Source organism: Clupea harengus, unplaced genomic scaffold, assembly GCF_900700415.2.
Source record: "Clupea harengus unplaced genomic scaffold, Ch_v2.0.2, whole genome shotgun sequence".
NCBI classification, from domain to species: Eukaryota; Metazoa; Chordata; class Actinopteri; order Clupeiformes; family Clupeidae; genus Clupea; species Clupea harengus.
In genome coordinates this window covers 1-24,947 of record NW_024880462.1, presented here as the reverse complement: position 1 = coordinate 24,947, position 24,947 = coordinate 1, and the positions used below count along the sequence as shown (strand labels likewise).

Sequence of the window (24,947 nt, the reverse complement as noted above, 5' to 3'; positions counted from 1 at the left end):
TCACCAGTGAAACCCCTGAAAGGAGACCACTTATCTCGAGCAATTGGAAGAATAGCAGGAAAGGGAGGAAAAACTAAATTTACCATTGAGAATGTTACAAAGACTAGGATTGTGCTTGCGGACACGTGAGTATGATTTCCTCATAGGCTAAATGGAAGCCAGTACGATCTGTTTTCATATGTTGTATCATTTTCTTTCCAAAACCATGAATACCATTATCCCTTGTGTTTTTCAGGAAGGTACACATACTTGGGTCTTTTCAAAATATTAAAATGGCACGGACAGCAATATGCAACCTAATCCTGGGTAAGTGGATGTGTGTTATTAATAGCTAATATTGTGCATCATCAGTCATAGGTGTAAAATAATTCAATTGAAAGTGAAATGCACATCACTATAGTATTTCTGTAGTTATTTGCTTTGGCAGTTTTTTTTGTTTGTTTGTTTTTTTTCAACTCCCTCTCTTCCCAACAGGGAGTCCACCATCAAAGGTGTATGGGAACATCAGAGCAGTTGCAAGCCGCTCAGCAGAGAGATTCTAACACGGAGGGGTTGTTTTGTCGCTTTTTCCTGTGCGAGTACTTGGGTTGGAACCAGACTCATCACCTACGAGGCGGACTCTGCCTCAGATACGTGGAAATGGGGGGGAAAGATGCTCTGATTTCCAAAGAACAATGGACTTTTTGTAACATATTCCTGAGTGGATTATGAAATCAAATAAATATCTATCAACTGGAGGTAAAAAAGACACAGAGGTCAACTGTTTTAACAGATTAAATGTTTCAAGTTTATTATTTTTTGTTGTCATACAGTATTAAGTCCAATAGTCCCACAGCATAAGATGCAGCATGCAGAGAAGGATAAAAACCCTAAAACCGAAACTTAATTCTTTAAAACTTTTACGCTGTTGCCCCCCACCCCTCACACTCACTATGTACCCAATCCACCAAACTAAAAGTACAACCGAATAACTGAAACTTCAATTGGTTATACAGACAGTGAAGAGCTGGAACCGCATCTAACAAATATTTATGTAAAAAAAAAAAAAAAAAAAAAAAATTCCCCCTTTGAAGCCGACTATGTGGCAGTTGACAGGATCAGATATGCAACTTTTGTGGAATTCAAGCATTTCATCGATCCAGGTGAGTATAAAAGTTACACTTAAGTAGGTTCACTTATGGTTATTACCAATCGTGTGTACACATACCAAATTTTGGCAACATCCATATTAAACATTTGAATCGTTAATATATTATAAACATCACAATCAATGTGTAAACAATAGGAGCATTTCAAAATGGATTGACATGCATTAAGGGAAGTCTCCATGTCATGCAAAAGCACAAGACGTCTCAGCCTGGTTTCCCCAAACAAACAGCTTTCTAAGAGTGTGCACCATGATTGTGACCGCTTAGTTCCACCTATCCTCAGTAGAACACCACTCCGGCTATGCCGTCATTTGTAAGAGGCTGAAGCACAGGAGAAGTCGTAATTTCACAGAATACAGTTTCTCACCTAATGTGTCCAATTATTTGGTTTTAAGGTGTGTTAGAAGTGTTCTCCCAACTAGTAACTTTCCTTGAGTGCTCACATAACAAACTCTGGATTTTGTCCATTAGGGGAAAGAAAACGACTTAAAAAGCAAAAAAAAATCCACATACAATCACAAAGTGTATTATTCCATTGTACGTCTGTCATGCCAATATGTCAAGAGTACAGTTATTCCATTGCACTATATAGAAGAAAAACTGCAATTACAGTGCACAGCGACCCTTAACAGGATGAACTGTATACACGTGTACAGCTTTCCTCTGATTATCTGAAGAGGAGCCTATGCTGTTGTACCTAATATACATATATTGATTTATAAAAGAGGAAGAGTCTGCCAGCAGTTTATGAATGAAAGCGCAACAAAAGATGCATTGGATTTCCAGAATTGGATATCAACACTTAACTTTTGGGTTTTGTGAACATCAACTGCATTCAATTCTATAATAAAATACAAGTCCATAAAAACGTTCTCAATGGTTTTAATAGAAATTTCGCAACGTGTATTGGTCAATGATAAGCACTGGGGTGTGTGGTGAGGATGCAGACTGCTTGCGTACTGAAGTAAAGTGTGTTACAGGAACACTATAAAACTGCTAGGACGACACTTTCTTGGCATCTAATTCTACTCTACTGTATCTGAAAGCAACACAAAGAAACCCATTACTCTGCAACAATATAAACAAGCGACAAAAGAATCTTAACAAGACTGGAAGCGAAATTAAATGTATCAAATCAAATCAAAACCTCATATTACAAAGTTTATAATAGAAAAAAATTCCCACTGCCTTATCTGTTGCTTTGAAATGAAATTGCATTAACTTATGTTAATCATGCAATTGCAGTTTGTCTTCCAAAAAAAATGATGGTACAGTTTTCCTTAATTGATTAATTAAATATTCTGCTTGGCACATCACATCCTACAGTTATATTTTACGGATCAAGTATGTTAAGTTGCACCTCAGCTAACTGCACATTTTCACCCTTAAAAAGCAAGACTTTTTTTTCTTCTTAAAAGACGAGAACAAATAAATATATTTTTAAAAAATAACAATAAAAAAAAAAATATATAAACAAGCCAAACTTCCTCCCTTCTCACCGTCAAATTGAGATGTTCTTACAAGACTAGCCACGTTCAGTCTCTTAAAGTGCTACACCGGGGTTATTGACAGGAGAAAAGTTCAATAACTCAAGTTGGCTTCACGAGGCTCGTGTTAGAAGAAAGTGGCTTCACAGAGAAAATACTTCCATTTAAATACATAGAGAGCGACTGTCTGACATCTTGAGCTGATGGTCGGAGAGATGGAGAAGAAAGCGCGCTGTGTGGTGTGGGTCGGTCAGGAAGCTCACACGTCCACCACCATCTTTTTGTGTATGTCAAGGCCTCCTACAACCTAGGGAAGAGATAAAAGATACAAGCTAAAGATATGTAACATAAGCCAAAAAGACCACTTAACTGACTTGTCAGTGTATACGGTGCTATCTCAGAGTTATTGCGTGTTAGATCAGTATTTGCATGAGAAGTATCATCCAGTGAGATTCAGACCCGTTTTCACAGCAGCTTCTTGTAATTTGGAACCCAGTTCAAATGAGTATACCTGTCTAAGTACACTGGTGGCCAAAGCCAAGACCTTTGATGAAGATTGCACACGCCATCACCACTGGAACACTTTACCTTCAAAGCACAAAGAGTAAAAACTACAGAGAAAACTTACGGCGCAAAACTCCTCAAAAGATATTCTCCCGTCGCCATCCTTGTCTGCGTTTATAATGGTCTTGTCAACAATCTGCTGCAGCTGGGTGTCTTTCAGGTTGTTCCCAACCATCATTTTGAGCACCTGGAACAACTCCCCATTCGATATGTAGCCATCTTTGTCCATGTCATAGATTCTAAAAGCAACTGCGTGCATTAAGAGATAAGAGGAGAATGTTACATTAAAATATGTTTCTATGATCGAGATCGACTAATGGCGGCTGATCAAATGGCTTTGACAAAGTACTTACACCGCAGTTTCTGTTCCTTGTCTCCTTTCACACTGAACTGCGACACGCCCTCAATAAATTCTGCAAGGTATGACAGTTTGGTTAGTGTCAGAGATTGTCGCGCCTAGTACCATGCCAGCTTGTCAATCAACCATAAACAAGGATAGTAATCAATCAGTCCGCCAGAAGACACAAGTATTTTTACAATATGCAGGTATATACCTTGCTATTATGAATTCTTTATTATGAATGTAGTTCAGCTACTTTATTATGAATGTAGTTCAGCTATTATGAATGTAGTTCAAACGGTCGGTACTATCAGTACTTCATTTCATGTCATATATCAAGGTTTCCTGAGAATAGACAAGACAAACCCAGTCTATACAGGAGAGGACGCCTTAAGGGACAAAGTCCTAACCTCTTTCCCTGGCTATCGAGCTCCTTTTGTTAGTCATGAAATGTGATTAAAATTGTGCAAAGGCTGTATACCAGAGAGGGACATTCCTGGACAAAAGCACAATGAGGCTGTTTTCAGGACTTACCGCCATGATTATGATGAATAAGCTTAAGACAAATGTGATTTAGAGGCATTTCCTGCACAGTCTCAACAACAAAGCACATGCTGCAGCACAGTGTTTATGAGCCTATAGCACCATAGTCATTGAAAACATGAAATTCTTCAGATACGGGTATTAGCTTGGTGCATACAACAGCCTTATTTATGTTAGCCCCGTGTTTGGAGATGAGCTGAGTCTAACCAGATATGTTCCGCAGAGGCCCGTCAAATCAAACTAGGTACTAAAATTGTAAAATGAGTACAGACCAATGATTTCAAATGAGAAATTGATCTTACCTTTGAAGTCAACTTCCCCATTGCCATCTGTGTCAAATATATCTATGACCCTCTGCACCAAGGGGTTCTGTTGTAACTCCGGCAAGGACATAAACTCTTCAACACTCAGGGATCCTGAGTTATCCAGGTCGAGTTTCTTAAATCTCTTTCCTAGCCTCTTAATCTCATCAGCATCGACTGTGGAGATGAGAAGGGGAGAGGGAGAGAGAGAGAGAGAGAAACAACAAAGAAAAAAACATCTATTGAGCAAAAGGGACAGATGCAAATTAAGCAACATTGAGCTTCCACACGCACCTTACTCCGAAGGGCTCGTAGCTTACGGGTGACAACTCCTCTTTCCCTTCCAGCTACCCGAGGGGAAACTGCCACATAAAAAGAGCCTAGCGGGAAGAGAAGAGCGCTCGGGTGTCCACTTACAGCCAAACATCAGAGGCTTTCCACCGCCACGGAGCGTGTTACCCATCCCCGGTAGTGCCTAACCGAGCGCGTTGGGGCGTCCCAGCCATACTGAGGCCAACTTCCTGCACTCCGCCACACTAGTGATGATAAGCTGCTGAACCGCATACTTGGTTACTATAAGCTCATTCACCGCCACCACGTGACCCCCGACCTCCCTCCAAGCTCCCTCCTTTCAAACTAATCAGTTCTCCAAGATACACCGATAAATCTTTACACAAACTACAGATAGGAGAGATTGGACGGTGCAGGCTCACAGCTAAACGGCCTTATCTTAAGGCAAGACCAGGGCCAAGCTGAGAAAGATAACCCGGCAAGAGGGTGTGGACTGGGGAGTGGGCGGGGACAGACAGCTGAGAATGATAACCCTGGTACTAATGCTTCTACTTCGACTGTATGGGCTTTCCCAGTCTGTTCCTCCGAGGCCAAGGTGTATGTCCTCGATGACTAAGTGGAGACACGCAGGGAAGATTATGTGCAAGGAGGATGAGTAGAGAGGAAACGGTCGCCTGGAGCACTTAGTTATAAACAATTTGTTTATGACTGGGGGGGAATACATTAGTTATGTAATCTATGTTTAAATTTGGATAACACATAGTATTGAACACATGAATCGAAAGATGCATAGTGAATGCAAGCTTGGTTGTACACACTCCATAACGTCATTCATTACAGTCCTTTGTCTGCAAATGTGTCTGCTAGCAGTGCTCAGGGGTGTTCATTTATGACTTACAACTTTGTGTTTACATGCAGAGAAAATCCTTACTTGGTATAAAAATACCAATTAAATGACAATGGCATCTGCCTTGTGCCTTTTGTTGGGACAGAGACCATTTCCTTATCAAAAAGGGTTCCTGGCCAGGCCTTGGTGACGTTCCCAAAGATTACAATATGGCCATTGCTAATAACAGATATATAAAGTACACACAATGGTTACAACATCTTCAGCAGTGGCAGTGATAGTAGATGATATACTATCACTTACACAGCACAATGGATTCCACTTGAACAGCTTTTCTGATCTGAATTCAGAACGTTACCTTTGTTTATGGGGCTCATACATTACAGCTGAAAGCTGAATCATTCACAACCAACCAACCACTGTTACTAAGCAACAAGCTCTTTAAGGGTCTACATGTAAGGATGCATATGAACTAGCATGAAATATGTTCACGAGTAGGCCTACACCTGCAACTACTTGAACAGCATATCAGCATGAAAAACTGAGGCACAAATGGATCCAAATAATACCTAATGGTATCAAATGTTCTTTTAGACAAAACCCTCATTTTAAAAGCACCAGTGCGAAGGTGCCTACTGCATTAACCTCTCTATACAGCACTTAATCGGAGAGAATTACAGGTTACGGCCGTATGATAATTAACGTTTATGTGCCACAGCCAATTAAACTAATGAAAGGTTTGACAGTGTATTACACCGCCGCCTGTAATTACACATGATCAGCACGACGTCTCCATCGGCATAGCTCCTTCATGATGCCAGAGGATGGAGCTACAGCTGCTGATGGCCTCTTGCTACGTGGATGATTGGTATGCCTAGAACATTGATGTTTGTACATTTGAAACGATAAACATCATCCTACGTCCATTCACGAGGGAGAAAAAAAATAATGTCTTAATATCTTTGAAATATAAGTGTGATTCAAGACTGTTTTTTTCCCTTTCTTAACACTGAGAGTGCTTTTTGAGTAAGCTAGGATGATTACTAGGGTTTTCTCTGTTGAGAAATGAGATGCAGATAAACTGCTTACAAATGTAACAGGCTTAGATAGAGCTGGTCATCCAATTCCACCTGATCGTCAGCAGGTGCCGCCGTCGAGCAGAGAGCTGGGTTGGAACCATAGGTTGGAACCCTGTCTCAAAGCCCTAGATGTACAGTGTGATGCAGCGTAAGTTTATACCGGTGCTCTATGGGTGTCAACGAACATCATGCTTCTCTGAGTTGATACTAAGCTTGCCACTCCAGTCTGGAGGTACACTGAGCAGAGCACATTTTCTTTCTTTAGCATAAAACCATATTTCTATTAGTTTTCACAGAACTTCTGGATAGCTGAGCTTAACATGAAAACAGCTGATTACTTCCTCCTCTCTCTGTCTTCTACTCTCTCCCCCCAAATTACTCTTTCCTTGCAATATGCATAATACCTTCCTCCCAAAATGTTGCCCTAACAGAATCTCTAATGTGTAGCTTCATACCTAGCCTACGTGCATGACTGGAGAATGAGAAGTATTTGGTCTTGTCATCTAATAAGAGTCCCATCGAGCCCCGGCCCCCTCTCCCCGACTCCTGCTACTAAAGCGGCTATAATTGACCCCAGGTTTAGACTGGACCTGATGAATTTAACAGCTTCCAACGGTGCTCCGTCAAAGATCCTCCTCTCTGGAACACGTCTATGCTAAGCTACATTATCACTCACCCTCTCTTTTTAATTCTGATGAGCTAGTGTGAGGGGAGAAGCCATTGTTATTTTTAGCGATGTGGTCACGAGAAACCCCTCCCCCCACACCGCCCCCACCCTTGTCGGAGCTCACCCCCACCCACAGGGAAACCCCTAGCAACATGGAAACCCAACTAGCAGGCTAGGTTTATTTTAGGCAACTGTAGGCAGAGCAAAATAGGTTTAGCCACTCCTGGCTGGCTGAAAAATCCATGTTACCACACATACAGTTTCATAACTAGGCCACTGGAGTTGCCCATGATCCTCAGGTAGTGAGACTGACTATTTGAGATTCTCTCTCTCATTTGCAATAGACAGAAAAGGAGAGAAAAGACTGATTCCCTTTCTACTATGAACTTATGGTGTGTTCCCTACCGACGTCATCGATGAGGACAAATATATCACTCGAGCCAGATAAGTGAAATGCATCTGCAGCACTTAACATCCAGGCTCCAAATGAGGCTCAATCTCTTAAGCCTGCCTGAGTCCACTGGAACAGAGCTCCTCTGTCAGGCAGAACAGGTGAGACTTTCACACGGCCACATGGAACATATCAAATATGCCTCAGGTGCCCCTAGATAAACAAAGCTCCTATTTTTGCACGTTTCTGCGTTTAAGACTCTGGCTAACCCTGTTGGTGAGCTAAGAAACAAAATGCAGAGCATATAAAAAGGGAATCAAAGCATTCCTCCAAATGTGTAGGCACTCCCGCATCTTCCGTTGAACCACAGACCATAATTCAACATCAGCTACTGAGCATCTTCTCAACTCTATTCACAAAGCAAATAACCTGAAATGCCAAACTTTTTAACAACAGCTCAGAATTTCAACTGTAACATTATCAGCACTGAAAGCCTTGATTGGCTGCAGCCCCATCCACTGGTCAGCCGTAACCGTAGTAACAAGGCCCGCTCTCACTAGCTGAGAGACAAAGGATCACAGACAGTGAGGTCCAGTGCTTAGTGGCAACAGGCTTGAGCCACAATGTCCGTGCACGCTAGCGAGCCTGGCTGACACGAGCCTGTCTGTGCACTTGACGGGCCGAACAGCTGCCCCGACAGCACAGGGCTGGAAATAATCTCAGACTGCTGAGGTCCCCACGGCGACGGCCAGTTCATCTGAATGCCGTGTGGCTGCCCCACTGAACTGAGTGCGGCCGTGCAAGCCAAACCCACAGGCATGCACAGGTCTGCGCTAGGCACCCCCCGGGCCCTACCCTAGGCCACCTTCACACAGGCCTTTGCAGCTAATTTGCGGGATACTAGCCAAGCTTATGTTTCAAGTGCTGTCAGCGGGTGCAGCGGCATCAGTGATGCTAGCTGGGCACCTATAGTTAGGAGGACTGTGTGTTGGCTATGGCAATGGCCTTCTGGTCCTCTGAAAGGTGTATGCAATGGCTGCAGTGATGCGAATGTCTCTGTGTGCATGTGTTTGTAATGAGAACATTGTTCTGTGAGGGCTCGGGGCGATGTCACAAGGTTTCCCCTCCGCAGACCCTGTTCTGTTGCTTTTACATGCAGTACTTGTAGAGGTAGGATAGCTATACTCTTGTTTCCTTACAAATATGTAATCTTCTTCACCTCTCCACTGAACTCATACATGCCTTCTATATTTCTACTGTGCCTTCTTAAGAGACTCTCTCATCCTCTGACTCTCTCCATTAAAGGAGCCATGTACTTTTTTTGGCTTCCAAATCCTGCCGGGTATTGCCGAGAGGTTGGAGGCCTCTGGTGTCATGAGCCATGACTGTAAAGCCTGAAGTGAAGTTAGCGTAGCGAGCGAGCGAGGGCTCACTCCGGGGGGGATGGTGCTCGCTGTCTCACAGCTCATTAAGAGGTACACTTGGGCCTCATGAACACCTGATCCGCTCGACAGTTTAAACATGCGTTTATAGGCCACGCCAGAGCGCTGAGTCAGCCAACGGAGAGGTTCTGGCTAGGGATGTAACGACACACTCGATTTGATTCACAATACTATGTTCATGGTTCGATTCCTTCACAATATTTTAAAAGATAATTAATTGAACAGACACTGACATTGAAAAACAATGGACATATTTTTCGATGCATTAACAATCATGGACTGTTGTTGTCTTTTTGCACCATTCAACCAAATATAATGACTGCTTGACCCACGGAGGAATTCTAGGATTAAAAAATAAACAGTCTCCAGACATAAAATAATATTAAATTGAATGGGACTGTCTGTATCAGCCTACGTTAATATGACATTATGAAAATTGCACCTCAACAGCCAACACTCAAATTTAGATACAAGTGTGGCTTAGAGATACTGACATCCTTGAAAACCAAGGCTGGTTTTAGGTTACAGACTGAGCGCATGTCTGACATTATGCTGTATTCAGGCTCTAGTGTCTTAAGTAGAAAGCGAAGACCATCGTTGTCGACTACCAAGAATGGTGTCATGTATTTAATGATAAACACTCCTGTAGATCTGATATTGTACATGTATGACGCAACGGGGATACACACTTTTTAAAGGAGAAGTCTGGCCTTTGAGCACTTTCTTTCTCCCATCCCCTGACCGGAATTTGTCAGTGCGATAACGTTGTTTAGGATTTTGCATCATATTTGTATTAGCAGTAGTGTGGTTGATAGTTTTCTACAGTGTTTGCATAGCCTACCATCTTCATTTTGTCAGTTAATTTGTCACCGTTCACCTGTTAAATGACCGGAAAGCCTAAATGCTGCCATACTTCTGATTACAATTTAAATTTCAGCTCCCGTCACACTCAATAGGTTTCACGTTGACGCTGCAACTCTGCTACCGAAACCTCTCTGTCAATGACTGAAAGATGTGAAACATAACACCTCGATTGGAATGCTCGTTTGAGTTAGGACTGAATTAGGAATTGTGCACTGGTAACACAAAACATGATACAGGGGACTACTTTACTTTCATTTTATATTGGCCTATTTATTTAGCCTACTACTAATGATGCATTAATGTTTGCAACATTTGGTGAGTGTTTTTTTGTGCATGTGAAATAAAATGCATGTTTAGCGATATTACAAAAAAATATATGATTAGAGCTGACGATCACAACTGTCCAACTTATATGATGCTTTTTTTTTTTACCAACGCAATGTATCGAACAAACGATGAATCGTTCCAGCCCTAGTTCTGGCTCAGGGCCAGGGACAATTTAATCATCCGACTCGAATTAAGAGCCTTCTCCTGCGCGCGACCTACTGATAGGCCAAGAAACCAATTAAAAAAACATGCATCCCGGCTAAAAATAAGCGTGGCTCCCTGCTAGACCTGAGGCTGACCTTTACGACTGCAGGGAATTTTTAGCCCGGGCAAAACGGGTCTCCCCTTTAGTCGTCTCATCTTTCCCTTTAACCTCTGGTGAGACTCGTACTAACCAAATGCCACCTGCCTGCAGGGTGGATTCACCCGGACTGATTTATGTACTTTTATTATTTTCATCACACTGGGTCTTAATATTTGCTTGTCTAACTCAGAGGACAGATCACAGATCTAAATCTAGAGGGGAACCTTTAAGTACCTGGAGTACCTAAACGTAAGGGTTTTGGATAGGCAATTGTCAACTGAAATTGAAAGTGAGCAAGCAGGTATTAAATATCCCAATCACAACCACACACATTACTACCCATCATCGTACCTTACCCAATCAAACACAGATGACAGTTATTAATAAAACTACTTACAATGTGTGCACATCTCCAGGGGGTAGCTTGCTTCATTTCCCTGTTAGAGAGAAAGAGAGAGAGAGAGAGAGAGAGAAGTAATTATTGTCACTGTTTTGAGGTCATACAGTAAAACCATGTAGTGGATAATTCAGGAAGTAGTGTGAGGACAGAGGGGACCAAAATATCACTGTGCTCTAGCTTCTGCAGGAAACCTTGTGCCAAATACTGAAATGGCACAGTCGTTTGTGCAAACCTTTAAAAGAACATTCATATTTTAGTGATTAGTGTATGAACTTGTCAAAAGACAGGAAACCTGACAAACCTTAGACATCGTGTGCACCAGAAACACACACACACACACACTCATGTGTGCCCAAATGCATGCATGCACACACACACACACGCACGCACACACAGATACAAATCATTAACGCCAATGCACGTCTTATAGAAATAGAAAGGACCTCCGCCATGCACTGAGAATAGTCATGAGATGGTCTTCAGATATCTCAGACATGTAGCTATGACAAGGCTCTGTGGGGGCTGACTCCTCTGGAGCAACTGACAACTTGACGGACACGCTGAAGTCCCAGCTCACGTTACCACGGTGATGACTCAGGAGAAGAAGGCAAGGACTAGGGTATCAACTCATGAATTCAGCACTCATCATAACTGAGAAGCCAAAAGAGTAAAGGTTGGTAGAAGAGTGTGGTGAAAATCTCGGATGGTTAATCTTGCTCATTTCACTAGAATGACAACTGAATGGGTGCACTGCATGAAGCATCACAGAAGCTATGAAAACAATGCAATAATAGCGTGTGTTCGCCATACCCACAAACAAAACATCCTCATAAACTTGACACATGAATGACCATGTCAGAATGATTAATAATCGGTTTAGAATTTCTGAATCTATGTTAAAGCCCAGAGCACAACAAAACATTTTACAAGCAAACCCAACTTTTAACCTGAATACCCCAACATTCTCTTGTTCCAAGTGTTTGTGACTTTCGATACGACACAATCACTAGCACTAACACTAATAAAAGTTCATGGCCTATTCATGACCATGGTCAGTTTTAGGGCGATAGGCAAATTAAACAAATAGTGTTCTGTGCTTGGGTAACACCCTGACGGCGAGATTTCAGTTACACACACGCCAACTTGTTATGTATAGATGCACTCGGCTAATACTGGAATCTGGCAGCATGCAGTGATGGTTTATCACGAAAGGTAGATTTCTGTAATGAGAACCCTACTTCATTTCCACTTAAGGGGCCATTTTGTTCTATTCAAACCACTTTAAAAAAAAGCAAGAACATTTGAAGACACTTGGTGAGGTCCAAACATGGGGCCCAGTGTTAGCGTACAACCTTGATTGATGTGACATCCATAATCAGGCTCACTGGCTGGAGTACCAGATACATGCAGAGATCTACTGGATGACCTAAATTTCCCTCGGGATTAATAAAGTATCCATTCATCTATCTATCTATCTATCTATATATCTATATGCAGAGATCATGGATATTTACTGGAATGAGTCAATGCACATTAATGGTCCTCAGTGCCTGGAACTATTGTGCTGAAAAGTAATTCTAGCATAAAAAATTGAAACTTTGCTTCAAATGATGCAATTTTCCTCTTTCATTTGCCATCTTCCCTATATCTGGGACTTCTTTTTTTGTTTACTTTTGGTAACCAGGAGAGATGGGTAAAGGCCTCACAACATTAATTGTACCATATCATCATTCTCAGAAGTTGTTTTATTCACAAACCACACTCATTCTGAATATTGGTTGTTCAGTATCTTGATATATTCAGATGTATTCAGATATTAAGATGTTTCATCGCTCAATGTCGATTTACTAAGCACATGCCCAGTGGCCCACTATACAATAATATGTATAGTGGCACCCTGACGGTTATAATATGTAGATTACTATCAAAAATCTAAATGTTTCTATACCAACCACAATACGGTAGTTAGGTTTTTAAGATGTGTTCTATGTCTCTTAATTTGTTTTGTTTCAGGTGTTTTTATGCTTTTGTTTACACTGCAGAAGATGCAGAAGGAAATAAAACAATTTGAATTTAAAGGCCTGAAAAAAGGTAAACAATATCCTTTGAATGCACAGGAATCTTGGGATACACAGATTTGACACTATTTATAGATACACGGTATAACACAGGGTATAACGCAATAATACATATTTCAGCTTAACATCTGAGAGAATCACCCATAAATATCTAAAGGTGGCCAACTGCTTGGCAGCCACTCAGTGCAGTGTTCCATCCGCATCCCCTCCTCTGCAATCCCACCGTCCAACACTGCAGTGTTTTGCTGTGGCCACTCATATGAGAGAGAGATAGAGAGAGAGTGGAGGGAGAGAGAGAGAGAGAGAGAGTGGGACAGAGAGAGAGAGAGGGAGAGAGGGCCTGTCTGCCACGTGACCTACAGTGTGGAGTTTCCCCATCAAGGGGATTTCTGCCTGAGTGATGCTTGTTGCCACGGCTACTGCAGCGGCCCAGGCCAGTGGGCAGCCGGAGGAGAGGCGTGCCCGATGAGCCGAGGGCTAAACAGACCCAGCATCCAGTGTTTCCCCGACCCAGACTTCTCAAATGCCAAAAGGCGATTATTACACAGTATATGCACTGGTCACCTCTGCGTTCTTAGCTTCAGACAGTGAAAGCTTACAAAACGCTGTTTAATGTATAGTCAGAGATTTATTTGTCAAAAACAAAAGCATGGTGCCACCCCTTTCATGCCATAAACAGTTTATAGCCAAATATGTCAACAGAAGAATAACTGGGTTGTCTTGAAAGCACTTTGACAAGATAAGAGTAAAACAAGTCTTTTTTTTTTTTTTACTTTATCAGACCAAATCCTTCCAACGCACACTTGACATTTTATTCCCACTGCAGTGTCAACACATGGCAGACTAGGGAGAAATGGCCCTGCCTATGTTGACTCATGTGAATATTGGTTGTTGTTTACATCTCAGTGTGACCACATCATTTCCAGTGGGACACCGTTATATTTCTAAGGGTTACCCTGGCCCGAAAATAACCCTCCTGCTGCCCAACTAAAAATCCCATGAGGGCAATACTAAACCTGCAAATGGGATGAAAGGCACTGAGGAGATGTTTTCAGCAGCCAGTGTACAGTGCTCAAACACTCACACAGAGCTCCTTCACGAACCTCTTCAGCACTAAACCTTTTCAGCCCAGCCTTGAGTACCTGCTGTGACTACACAATATCTCCTGCCATCAAGACTTAAAAAAAAGAATAAAACGTACAACACAGAAAAAATACGGATGTGCTCAGTAGCACTGCATGGCCATTCGCTGTTTTTGCTGGTTGCTAGTTTAACCTTCGGCCTAAGAGGTAATGACTTAAGGTAAAGGAGATTGTGGGTTTAGGATTACTGTTACATCCTAGCCCGTGGTTGTCTCATGAATAATATGTTGGCTGTCAAAATAAATCTAGTCTCAAAGTGAGGGTAAGAGTTAAAAATAACTGGATTTACTTTGCTTCATATGTCTGAAGAATAAGCTTGTTATGATCTGAATGTGACAGAATGTAAAGCAGATTGTGGGGACTGGATGGAAATTGCTTTTGTAGTGCTGATAAATAATGCATTATTTTTTCAGAATCAATTAGACCACAAAACAATTTTGTAAGTCGTGGCAATGACCAATCCTACCCGTATCTGCTTTTGATGTATACAATTTTCAGATGACCATGATCTTAAGAACACATCTAGCATCATTAATATTCATTTTTTGCATGGTTTAAACTCCAAATAGGTGAATGATTATGGAAATTAATTAGTAAGCTGTTGCTTTGATATTCATATCTCTGGGAGATGAGATTCTGCTAACAGAGTGAGTGTGTGTGTGTGTGTGAGAGAGAGAGAGAGACGTTGTGCATGAATAAGGCATTTCTGACAGCCAAAAAAGTAAACATACAGTTTTTAAGCATGGTTATCAATGTCAACATCTCTCAACGTCTTTCTTGAATCCAGTATGACAGCTCAAAGGCCTCTTCTTTCTACTCCAATTGTCCATGAACGCCAGTGAATGGGGTATGACTAACAGTGCATATTGATCTAATCTGTTGGTTCACTCTCAAGATATACCAAGTAGCCAGTTGCCTGAATGTCCCAGTGTCTGTGCCTGTGCCTGGCTGACATCTCTGTTGAACATTGTTCCATGTACATTAATTTACTGTTGCTGGGATGTATAGGCCTCGGCACATAGGATCCTGTGACAGGGACAACCTTGACCTGGTATTGCCACCCAATTCCGTCTTTTATATCAAACTGTTTGACTGACAGACTGGGTCACTTTTAGCCACAGATCTTTGGTGGTTAATTGTATTGGACAGCATTATTCTTGAGTGATTAGTGACAGAGCATTACTGTTTCTCTCTACTTGTGGTAAACGTTAGTGTCTTCAAATTATTTAGGCTGAATTTTCTTGATGACCTCCAAAACGGAAGACTTCCTTTACTCCTGTAACATTTAGTTCAACATGTAATCATCTAAGTGCCTTGATATCTACACGTGTGCAGAACTCTTTTGGGAGACCTACATGGAGTTCCCATTAATGGCAATCGGAAAAGTATGAGCAAATTGTTATTCCAGTTCTACACAGACTTTAATTTTCGATCTAAATCAGGCAACACATTTCTCATATTAATAAACAAGGTCATAACGGCAAACAAAAGTGGGTACGACTGGGTCATTCAATTAATAATGGGTGAATGAGACTCCCGACACAAGCACCAATGCTCATATGTTAGGCTTATCTCTCCTCAATAATACAACTTATTTTATATGTAACTAAACCCCCATAAGTAGTGATACAGCATGTGGATTGCTTGGCTCTGTGGTAGAATGATATTGGATCAAGCCAACTGAGACAAGATCATTTTACAACACCAAAACACTCATAGTCCCGTGTCTTGCTGTGAGAATGTATTAGCCCAACACAACTGTATGCAAGATGTAGCCTACCTGTAGCAGATGAGATGTAGCAGACTTAAACTAAATGACGGACTCACAACCTGTCACAGACCAGGCTACAAACAACTACGCATAGCCTACCTGTTGGAGTCCAGGTGGAATGTAGGCTAATCAATATTAAACCGTTATTACGTCCAATGAAGTCATTACAAATAAATACAACTCCCACCAATTACTTTGATTCATTTTAAACTTCAGAAGAAGTACAGAGCTTATATGAATGAATAACGATTGGTTACAGCCTAACGCTAACGGCTTTTACGTAAACATTCGGTGTTTGACACACTGTTGCTTCATTGCGCTTGTGTATTAGGGTAGTGGTTCATTGTCGAGAGTGTGACATTATTTTTAATTCTGTGTTGCTGTTTTTGGTCTTGAAGACCACGGACTTTGCACACTTATTGGAATCATGCAACATAGTTCCAAGAGGGGAAAAAACATCAATAGCTCGTTCTATTTCTATTCCTTGTTGCTCACGATTAGTCCAAGGCTTTGTCGCGACCAACAGGATGCGACTGAATTAGCCTTACTATAGCCTGCTTAACTGTTAGGATACCACTTTGAAGGAAAAAAGAGTACAGCATTATCTGGGCCACAGTGACGATAGCTACGTTACACAAAGGTGGAGAATTACAAGGAAATTGGTCTCTCCGCCCGACCAACCCTGTGCGTCCCTTTTGTATATACATAGACATTACAGGGTATGCGATTCCGACTCCGAAATGTCAAGAAGGGCATGCAGCGTCTTGACATTTTATGCCATGACACACCGAGCTTCTTTTTCAAGTAGTATAACACAAGCAGCCCTTACCATCTTGCCGGTTGGACGATGAAACGCCTACCAAGAGATGTGCAGAGACGCCAAACGACAGATTTCGCCAAGGGTGGAACGTCGGCCTTCTGGAGCCACGCAGTAGCTGATATTCGCGTATTTACACGGGTGTGTGTTTTTGGTTCGCCACTCGCTCTCTTTCGCCGGGCGTTTCACTGCAGTGACTTGGGGAGACCCGCAGGGAGGGGTCTGTAGAGCGGAGCAGAGGAGTCTCGGTTGGAGAAGAGAGGTTGAAGGCAGAGAAGGGGTGGTAGAGAGGGGGAGGTGCAAATACTACAGTACATCCGGGAACTTTTTTCTTACCACGCTCTTACATGCGCACATCTCAACGACTACCCATAGCATACGTGCGTAATATGTTTCAGCGTTTGCATAGCCCAGCAAGAGGCCACGAAAGAATAAACAAATTCTACCAAATCTGTCGGTTGCATCGTGCAGCGTTATAGTCTTCATTAGTGTTGTCTTTGATATTTATTAACCCGCGCAGAAATTATCTTGAGGCTGGTCATATTTAGTTCCAAATTAACTTTCATTTGAATAAAAGTAGGCTGACGTTAAATGTGCTTGAGCAGCCAGATTGGGAGAACTACAGACTATCAACATAAATCGATGCATCCGGATTCTCCTTACTTTCCTTCCTGCTCCCATGGAATTCCTATTCGACCAGTATGTCTACATTAATTAGTAGTTATTTATTTCTTCAAACTACTTCTGCCGACATTATAGGCCTAATACTGTTTACAGACCCAATCCAGCATTTCATTTAGAATTTTGCGTCATGTCGATCCACCAGCACCATCTGTAGATGGTTTGTCAGTACTGCATTTTTCTTCTATAAGGCCCACAACAGTGGCCTAACATCTCAGACTGGCCTGTCACGTGAGAGTAGTCCTCACCATAGACATATATAGGTCTATATATGTCTATGGTCCTCACACCTGAGGCTCACTGAGGGCTCAGACTGGCCCATCACGTAAGAGTAGTCCTCACACATGATTCTGCAAATACAAGTAGCCTAAGTAATGAGGAGAGCTGTGACATTAGTGCATTAGACGTTTGTATAATATTGCACTTAGACTTTATTTGCTCAGATTTAGGTTCTAGATCAGAAAATTATCATTTTACAACCATATGCTTTTAAAAAACATCACTACCTCACATGTGTGCATAGTTAGGATCTGACTGACGACAATACAAAATATTTTTACAAACAAACACAGATCAGAACTGATATGTAACAGAGAATCTTATTTTCTACAATATCACAGACAAACAAGATATTTAATTTAACCCTTAAATCTGTCAGCACTTAGGTAGTATCCCTCGTTCTGATTGTGCTCTTCAGAGGTAGAAAATGAGACAACTGCATAGGGATAAAAAGATAGAAAGACAGAAGTGTGTAAGTACATATCCTGGAATAAGTACATACACACACACACACACACACACACACTTACTAGCTAACCATTATTCTCTAGGATCTGTAGTTGACTTCTCAATAGTCTCTGTTTGTCTGAATTGAACATCATTGACTCAACTGCTGATATAGTGTCAGTCACATCTGACAACGTCCAAACACCACCATAGGATCATCTAATTCATATTGGATCATAGGATCACACAAACAGACAGGTCACAGTTCACATAAACACAGAGGCAACAGGAACTGGTGATGACATGATACAGCCTGTGGGGGAGGCCTGATCAATGAAGACGTCTCAGCAGGGTGCTTTATCAATCACTTTTAACCAGGCAGAGTGACTATGAAGTCACACCAATTCCCTAGTCAGACAAAACTCTCTTTATTGATCCACATCAGGCTCTTGGTCTCGTTGGGCTTGCACTCATAGTCGATGCTTCTGAAGCTGTTGCCCCACTGGCAGTGGTCCCGCTTCTGGTAGTTGTAGTACTTCACCTGCCATGTGGTCTCAAACTGACCAGCATCAGGAAACTGAAACCAAGCACAAAGAATGAAAGCTTAATAGGTGCTCTGAGCCAGAAAGCTTTCATACGTGCATTCGACGGATTGTTTATGATTTGAAATAATGCTCTCGGGCAGTTAACTTTATTTTACTCCAAAATATAGCACAGAAATGTACGCACCAAGAAACCAATGAAATCCTTCAACATCCCAATTCCCATCCCAACAATTTTAGAAAATGTTTAATAACTGCTCTATATCAATATCATTAACCACTTCTGTATCTGTGCAGGTTTGATTTCCATACGGTACCTGTATGCTGATTTGGACAGGTTGCCTCTCTCCACTCTTGGTGTGGGGCACACCTTCTGTGTTGTATAACCCTGTGTAGACCACTGACTGGGGATCCTTGGACTGCTGCTCCAAGGAGAAGGTCACACCCCCTACAGTCATGGTCCTGATGGTTTTCAAAAATGAATAAAAGAATGGATTGATGAAAAATGTGTATAGATAGATAGGTAGGTAGGTAGATATGTAGATATATAGACAGATAGATAGATAGATAGATAGATAGATAGAAGGATAGATAGAAAGAAAGATAGATGATAACCTTTATGCAAAACCAAATATGACGATGTCACCTGTGAGGGGTGGTACAAAACAGAGACGATCTCTAGAGGTTTTAGTCTTCAGTGAAATCGTCTATAGATTCCAGACTTGGCTCCAGTCTGTAGATTCCATGCTTGGCTACACGATCACACTGTAATCAGTGTTTCTTGTTTAATTAAACCTAGTTGAACCGAATAGATTAAATGTAACCACGCTAAACGTTGACAGGTTTACTCTCCGTGAGGTCGAGGCAGCACAGTTAATGGTGGACTCCTAATCGGCTGTGGATTTTACTGACAACTGGATGACATAATCTGATGGCTGAATCTGGTTCCTCTCTGTCCTAAATTTACCAGAGATTATTAAATATGACAAGTGTGCCATCATTTAAACACTTTTACCTATGCACGCCTTAGTTAATCGTCATCTTATAATGATCATCTAATAATACGATACCTTAGTATTTTCCCTCATTTGCAACAGAAGCCTCTCAATCAGTTTTGATCAACCGACAAAGCAAAGTGACTGCCCACTTGCGAAGTGTAATGGGGCGTTAAATTGTCGAAGGGTCAGAAATCATTCCTCAACATCTGCGTTATTGTATAGACTATCGAAACCTAAAATACCGACACATTTTTGTTTTACCTCTCGTGTGACAAGATACTCACGTAGCCTGCACCACTCCGGGTTTAACGACCACCTCGATTTTGTATTTTGTTCCAGTGAGTAATTTGATTGTCCTGCTCTGATCGAACCTGGTCCCATCGGTTTTGAAGAACACTGGTCCCTCGTTGGGCGTCGTTTTCAGAGACACCGCGATTTTGATTAGCTGGGGAATGTCAGTCATTGTCCCTGCTATAGATGCTACCTTTAAACTCGCGGCTAAACGTAAAGCAACCAGGTGTCAATGGGAGGTGAAGCAACACGGACACGAGCGAATAGTGTGACGTGTGTCTGTGTGGAAAAAAATACAAAAACGCATCGTCGAGGAAAGGCCTCAATGCAATTTCTGCTCTTCCTGTGCATAGACTAATCCCTTACTGTAATCCCCGAGGAAGCGTGTTGACTGCAAATCTAATGAGATAATGGCAAAAAGCACGTATGCATTCTGATTCATTCTGCATTCTGATGACTGATCAGTTTATCGCATAGCCCCTTTTGCTAATTTTAAGTTATTATACATGCTGTGCATGTGGTCACCAGCCTTTGCTGCCAATGAAGCAGCCATAACAAACGTATCATACGTCAGTGAGCTATGTGTTATTCTAGCATATTCTCTCCGTCTGACATTTAATAATCAATATTTTGTTGTAAACCCAAATGCGTAAACAGCTGGCTAAAGTTCACGCAAAGACACCCTTTATTATCCAAATACATAGTGCTCAGAGCTCTAATGTTCAGCCTAGTGGCAGTATTTCACTGCTGTTTATTCATCCATCCCATGGCCTGTCAGGCACACTGTTATATTGGTTCTATTACCGTGTTATGTCAATATCAATAGCTGATGCTTAGCTTCACTCAAAGCGTTGATGTTTAGACACTGAAGATCAATATACAAAAACGCGACCTAAACCTAACCTTAAGACCTAATGGCTTATCCGAAACATTACATTGTAAAGTCAAACAATCATACTCTAGACCACTGAAATGTAAGGGGTAATACATTATTTGTTACAATACATTAGTTCACAAGATACATTGACAATATAGTGTTTTAGCATTCTCCTGAATGCTGTGCTTCTTATTTCTCTTTTCAGGCAACGTCTTTTGTGGCATTTGTTTATATTTTCCTGAGTCAGAAAGCTCAAAACATAAATCCACTGGAAGACATTTTCATTGAAGAATTAAATCATTGCTTTAGGTCCTCCAAGCATTTTTCATTTAATATGAATATACACAACTGCATTTCACACTACTTAAGAGCATTACACTTCAGAGCATCTTGTGCACAGGCTGGACACCCTGCTTGTGTGTCTTTCCCTTACTTAACTTACTTAACTACTACAGTAGTTACATTCCTTCACTTTTTTTTATTTCTTTTTATTTCTTCTTCGTAGTATTTATTGTTACACAAGGTCTCTATTGCTCGTAGCGTGATTGTTCTCTGCCTTGAACGTCGCTTTGGATAAAAGCGTCTGCTAAATGACTAAATGTAAATGTAAATTTTTCCCAGAAGTCCAACTCCATAAGAACACACATCCGCCCATCTGGTAGAGTGAGAACGTAAGGCTCTTGCTTGCCGTCATTTCTTCAAAAGCTATGAGTTATGTGCCCCCTACATTCTGTGGAAGAAAAATGATTCACACGGCCCTGCCTTTGACATCTGACACATTGTGGCGCCCTGGTCATTCTGTTAATCAGGAGAAAACAGAAAGTTGAGGTTAGGGTATTTTTTTAATCTCCAACCACACACCTACTTCCTTTTGTACCAACAGCTGCATGTACTACCACAGCTTCTACATTCTTTGTTGATGAGGCATTTCTATACCTCTAACTACTCTTGTCTGTCTGTCTCTTTCTGTGTATCTTTAAATACATAAACAATGGAGAGAGAGTCTCTTAGAGCTCCTCAATTTGAATATCATATGCATAATGCAATCATATGATATCAGATATAAAATATCCCCACATATTTGATATCTACAAACCTCAGTCCTATAAATGATATGAAATATCAGTCACGTGTATAGACAGTAAGTGTCACATTAACATATCTTGAGTAGTGAGAGATGCCTTGAGACAGCGGTTCTAACTGCTGGGAATGAAGGGAGGGCCGATAAACAAATTATTCTACCTACAATACAAAAGAAGTCCAGAGCAGCTGGGCGTAAATAGAGAGGAAGCTGTTTGACCATGTGACTATTCGTCACTGCAGAACTTCCCTCTTCATTTAGGTAGAAGGCTCTGACAGCTAAGTTAAAAACAGTTATGCTGAAGTAGACATCTCACACTCACACACTCACACTCACACACTCTCCTCACTAAAGTCCGGCAGTTATCAGCAGCCAGCCACCTCATGGAGCCAAAGAGGATCAGAGAGGGCTACCTGGTTAAGAAGGTAAGGATAAGAAATGTAAGGTAAAAAACAGAGGGATGGCCAGCATCCCATGGAAGTCTCTATGGAATTCTGCATCCTAAATATGCCAGATACTAGACTAATTACTGAATACAATACCAGTGCGATGCTGTCATCCACGCAAGAGTCTCCTGTTGCTAAACTTGAAACCTAGCTGGAATTCATATTTGCTTATTCTTTTTAAAGATTTGCCCGATACTGAGCCTCATTCAGGAAGTGGTCTGCGAACAAATTTCCTCTTAGTTTTGTATTTGTATATTTTCCACGATCGGTTATTATTTTGCTTGTACCCATTGATGCATGGGAGCCGATACGTTTGGTGCATCTGGAGTTGATAGCTCTTATTTCTTTATGAATGTTAGTATATATGTTTTCTATAGAAATGTGGTGTGGACAAACAGCCTTCCCAAAGCTCATCATTCTACAGTTAGAACATGTTGTGTAGTTTATTTTATCTTTTTATGTTATAACCACAAGTTGTGGTAGACGGCTATGCCACATACAACAGGAACAGAGTGAGTAGGCACTAATTTCCTTCACAAACAATAGAGGTGTTAAAAATGCTCAAGTTTAAAAGATTACTCAGATGACTGCCTCATCATGGAAGCCTGACTGTTAGTCAACCGTAAATGGTGCTCAGTGGTTGAATTGCAGTGTTGTAATACACTAATGAAATCTGTCAGAGTTTACATGTAATCTTCCTTGTTCAACTCTTCAAAATGAGGATACAGTAGAGTGAATGTGACTCGTAAGCCAGAAAGCTATACACCCTTGTCTGTTGAGCTATTGCAAATTCCGTGGTTGAAAGCATTTTATTGAATTTGTGAGAAAAGCTAATTATTGTGATCAGATTAAATAATTACATCCAATGAGTACACAACATAAAATTTGGATGCAAAATAAAATGAATGTCAAATATCTCTTGAGATATAACGTGCACAGCCCATCAGCTTTGCTCTAACATTTATTCAGAAGAAGGCTTTGAGGAAGTTAAAGCATAAAATGTCCCCATATACTATGTCAACTGTTCTGTGGCCTGTGGTCTGAATGCTCCCCGAAGGGCACTCTATTGAACTCATGGAAAGCCGTGTGGGTGGTGCTGTGCGACGACGGACTCGAGTTCTACAAGAAGAAGACCGACACCACTCCCAGAGGAATGATCCCTCTCAATGGAGCCACGCTCACAAACCCTTGTCAAGATTTTAGCAAGCGAACGGTAACACCCCCGCCTCTCTCACCTCTCATCTGACATTCAAGAAAAGATTCAGAAAAAAGCACTTTCACACATGCCACCCAAGCCCTGACTACATCTTGCACCTGCATAGCGCTAGTCCCTTACTTGTTATCCACACTCACAGCAGAGTCACAGCAGTGACAGCAGAGTATGCCTGTAGGTGTTTGTGCTAAGCCTAGACTTTAGCAAGACAGCAGTAGGTCCTATCAATAGCCAACACAGTGTGACTCACTGCTTGACATACTGGTACTCTCAAAAGTATTACACAGACATACAAATAACTGCTCTCTCAACTTTGCTACAGTCAGACTGCTGGATCACTGCAAGGGGAACATCAAACCATCAGTACAACGTTTGCACAACACTAGGTAGCCGAGGGGCTAGGCAATACTTTCTTAAACGTGTTCTTTGTGCTTTGTGCAACTCATTGTCAATGTTTGTTTTGCCAAAGCTTGTGTTTAAGATCAGCACCTCGAAGAAACAGGACCACTTCTTCCAGGCGACACACCTGGAGGAGAGGGAGGCTTGGATCAAAGACATCAAGAGGGCCATCACCTGCTTGCAGGGTGGCAGGAAGTTTGCCAGGAAGTCCACGCGCAAATCCATTCGACTGCCTGACACTGTCAACCTGAGGTATGAGACTAAGGGTGCCCAAAATCTATAGTAATGCAGATTACAGGATCAGACAGTATAGATAATAGACTATTAAGAGGATCTATACTGTACGCTGCTGGTCTAGACTCATGATTGCTTAATGCAATGTAGCACAGCATTGACATGCCCAGATCAAAATGGGGGGAAAAGTGTTAAAATGCCTTTATGGACCACAACTGAACAACATTGATAGTTTTAGTGACAATGCCTGTACAATCTTAGAGAAATAACAATTTAATATATAAAAGTGTCTTTCTATGGTTTTGCCAAGTGCATTCCATTTTCTTTGAACATGCAGTTCATTCAGTGTGCCCAGGCAGCCCACCCATGGTGTGTATTAACATTGCTCTTTTCAAACAGAATTCTTAATGAGTTACCTTCTTCTTACTTCTCTGAGATTTTTTCCTCTTCTGCCCTCAGTGAACTTTATGTTTCAATGAGAGACCCAGCAAGTGGAATTAAAGAGCTGAAGCTTGAGAAGGAAAAGAAGCTCTACAACCACTGCTTCTCTGGTATAACACAATATATTCAATTAAATTCAATTTTATTTATATACTGTAGCGTCAAAACAATAAAATTGTCTCAGGGCGCTTTAAAGAACCCAGTGCCTGAACCC

The 24,947-nt window shown here is 41.5% G+C and overlaps 4 protein-coding genes across 5 annotated transcripts; 2 read left to right on the top strand and 2 right to left on the bottom strand.

The window, feature by feature from the left end:
* Positions 1–3: 3 nt before the first annotated feature.
* LOC122132204 (RNA-binding protein PNO1) lies at positions 4–746 on the top strand (the record flags this gene model as incomplete). The annotated part of the gene is made up of 3 exons (XM_042707028.1): positions 4–125; positions 236–306; positions 475–746. Coding segments are annotated over 3 exons (261 nt in total), but the record flags the coding sequence as incomplete, so codon positions are not given.
* Positions 747–763: 17 nt separating this feature from the next.
* Positions 764–17,101, bottom strand: LOC122132202 (calcineurin subunit B type 1). 2 transcript variants are annotated; one of them, XM_042707026.1, is made up of 6 exons: positions 16,817–17,101; positions 10,994–11,033; positions 4,385–4,561; positions 3,553–3,612; positions 3,264–3,448; positions 764–2,942 (listed from the first exon to the last, which is right to left on the bottom strand). In XM_042707026.1, exons 1-6 carry the CDS (start codon positions 16,817–16,819, stop codon positions 2,895–2,897), a joined length of 513 nt encoding a protein of 170 aa, XP_042562960.1. In that variant the 5' UTR covers positions 16,820–17,101; the 3' UTR covers positions 764–2,894. The 2 variants fall into 2 exon arrangements, with proteins under 2 accessions (XP_042562960.1, XP_042562959.1); XM_042707025.1 differs by lacking the exons at positions 10,994–11,033; positions 16,817–17,101 and adding an exon at positions 4,802–4,918.
* A 797-nt stretch (positions 17,102–17,898) lies between these two features.
* cnrip1b (cannabinoid receptor interacting protein 1b) lies at positions 17,899–20,603 on the bottom strand. The gene is made up of 3 exons (XM_042707027.1): positions 20,036–20,603; positions 19,071–19,215; positions 17,899–18,788 (listed from the first exon to the last, which is right to left on the bottom strand). The coding sequence occupies exons 1-3, from the start codon at positions 20,212–20,214 to the stop codon at positions 18,624–18,626; spliced, it is 489 nt and encodes a 162-aa protein (XP_042562961.1). The 5' UTR covers positions 20,215–20,603; the 3' UTR covers positions 17,899–18,623.
* Positions 20,604–22,240: 1,637 nt separating this feature from the next.
* Positions 22,241–24,935, top strand: LOC122132205 (pleckstrin-like; the record flags this gene model as incomplete). The annotated part of the gene is made up of 4 exons (XM_042707029.1): positions 22,241–22,425; positions 23,504–23,659; positions 24,129–24,310; positions 24,752–24,935. Coding segments are annotated over exons 1-4 (564 nt in total), but the record flags the coding sequence as incomplete, so codon positions are not given.
* Between the last annotated feature and the right edge of the window lie 12 nt (positions 24,936–24,947).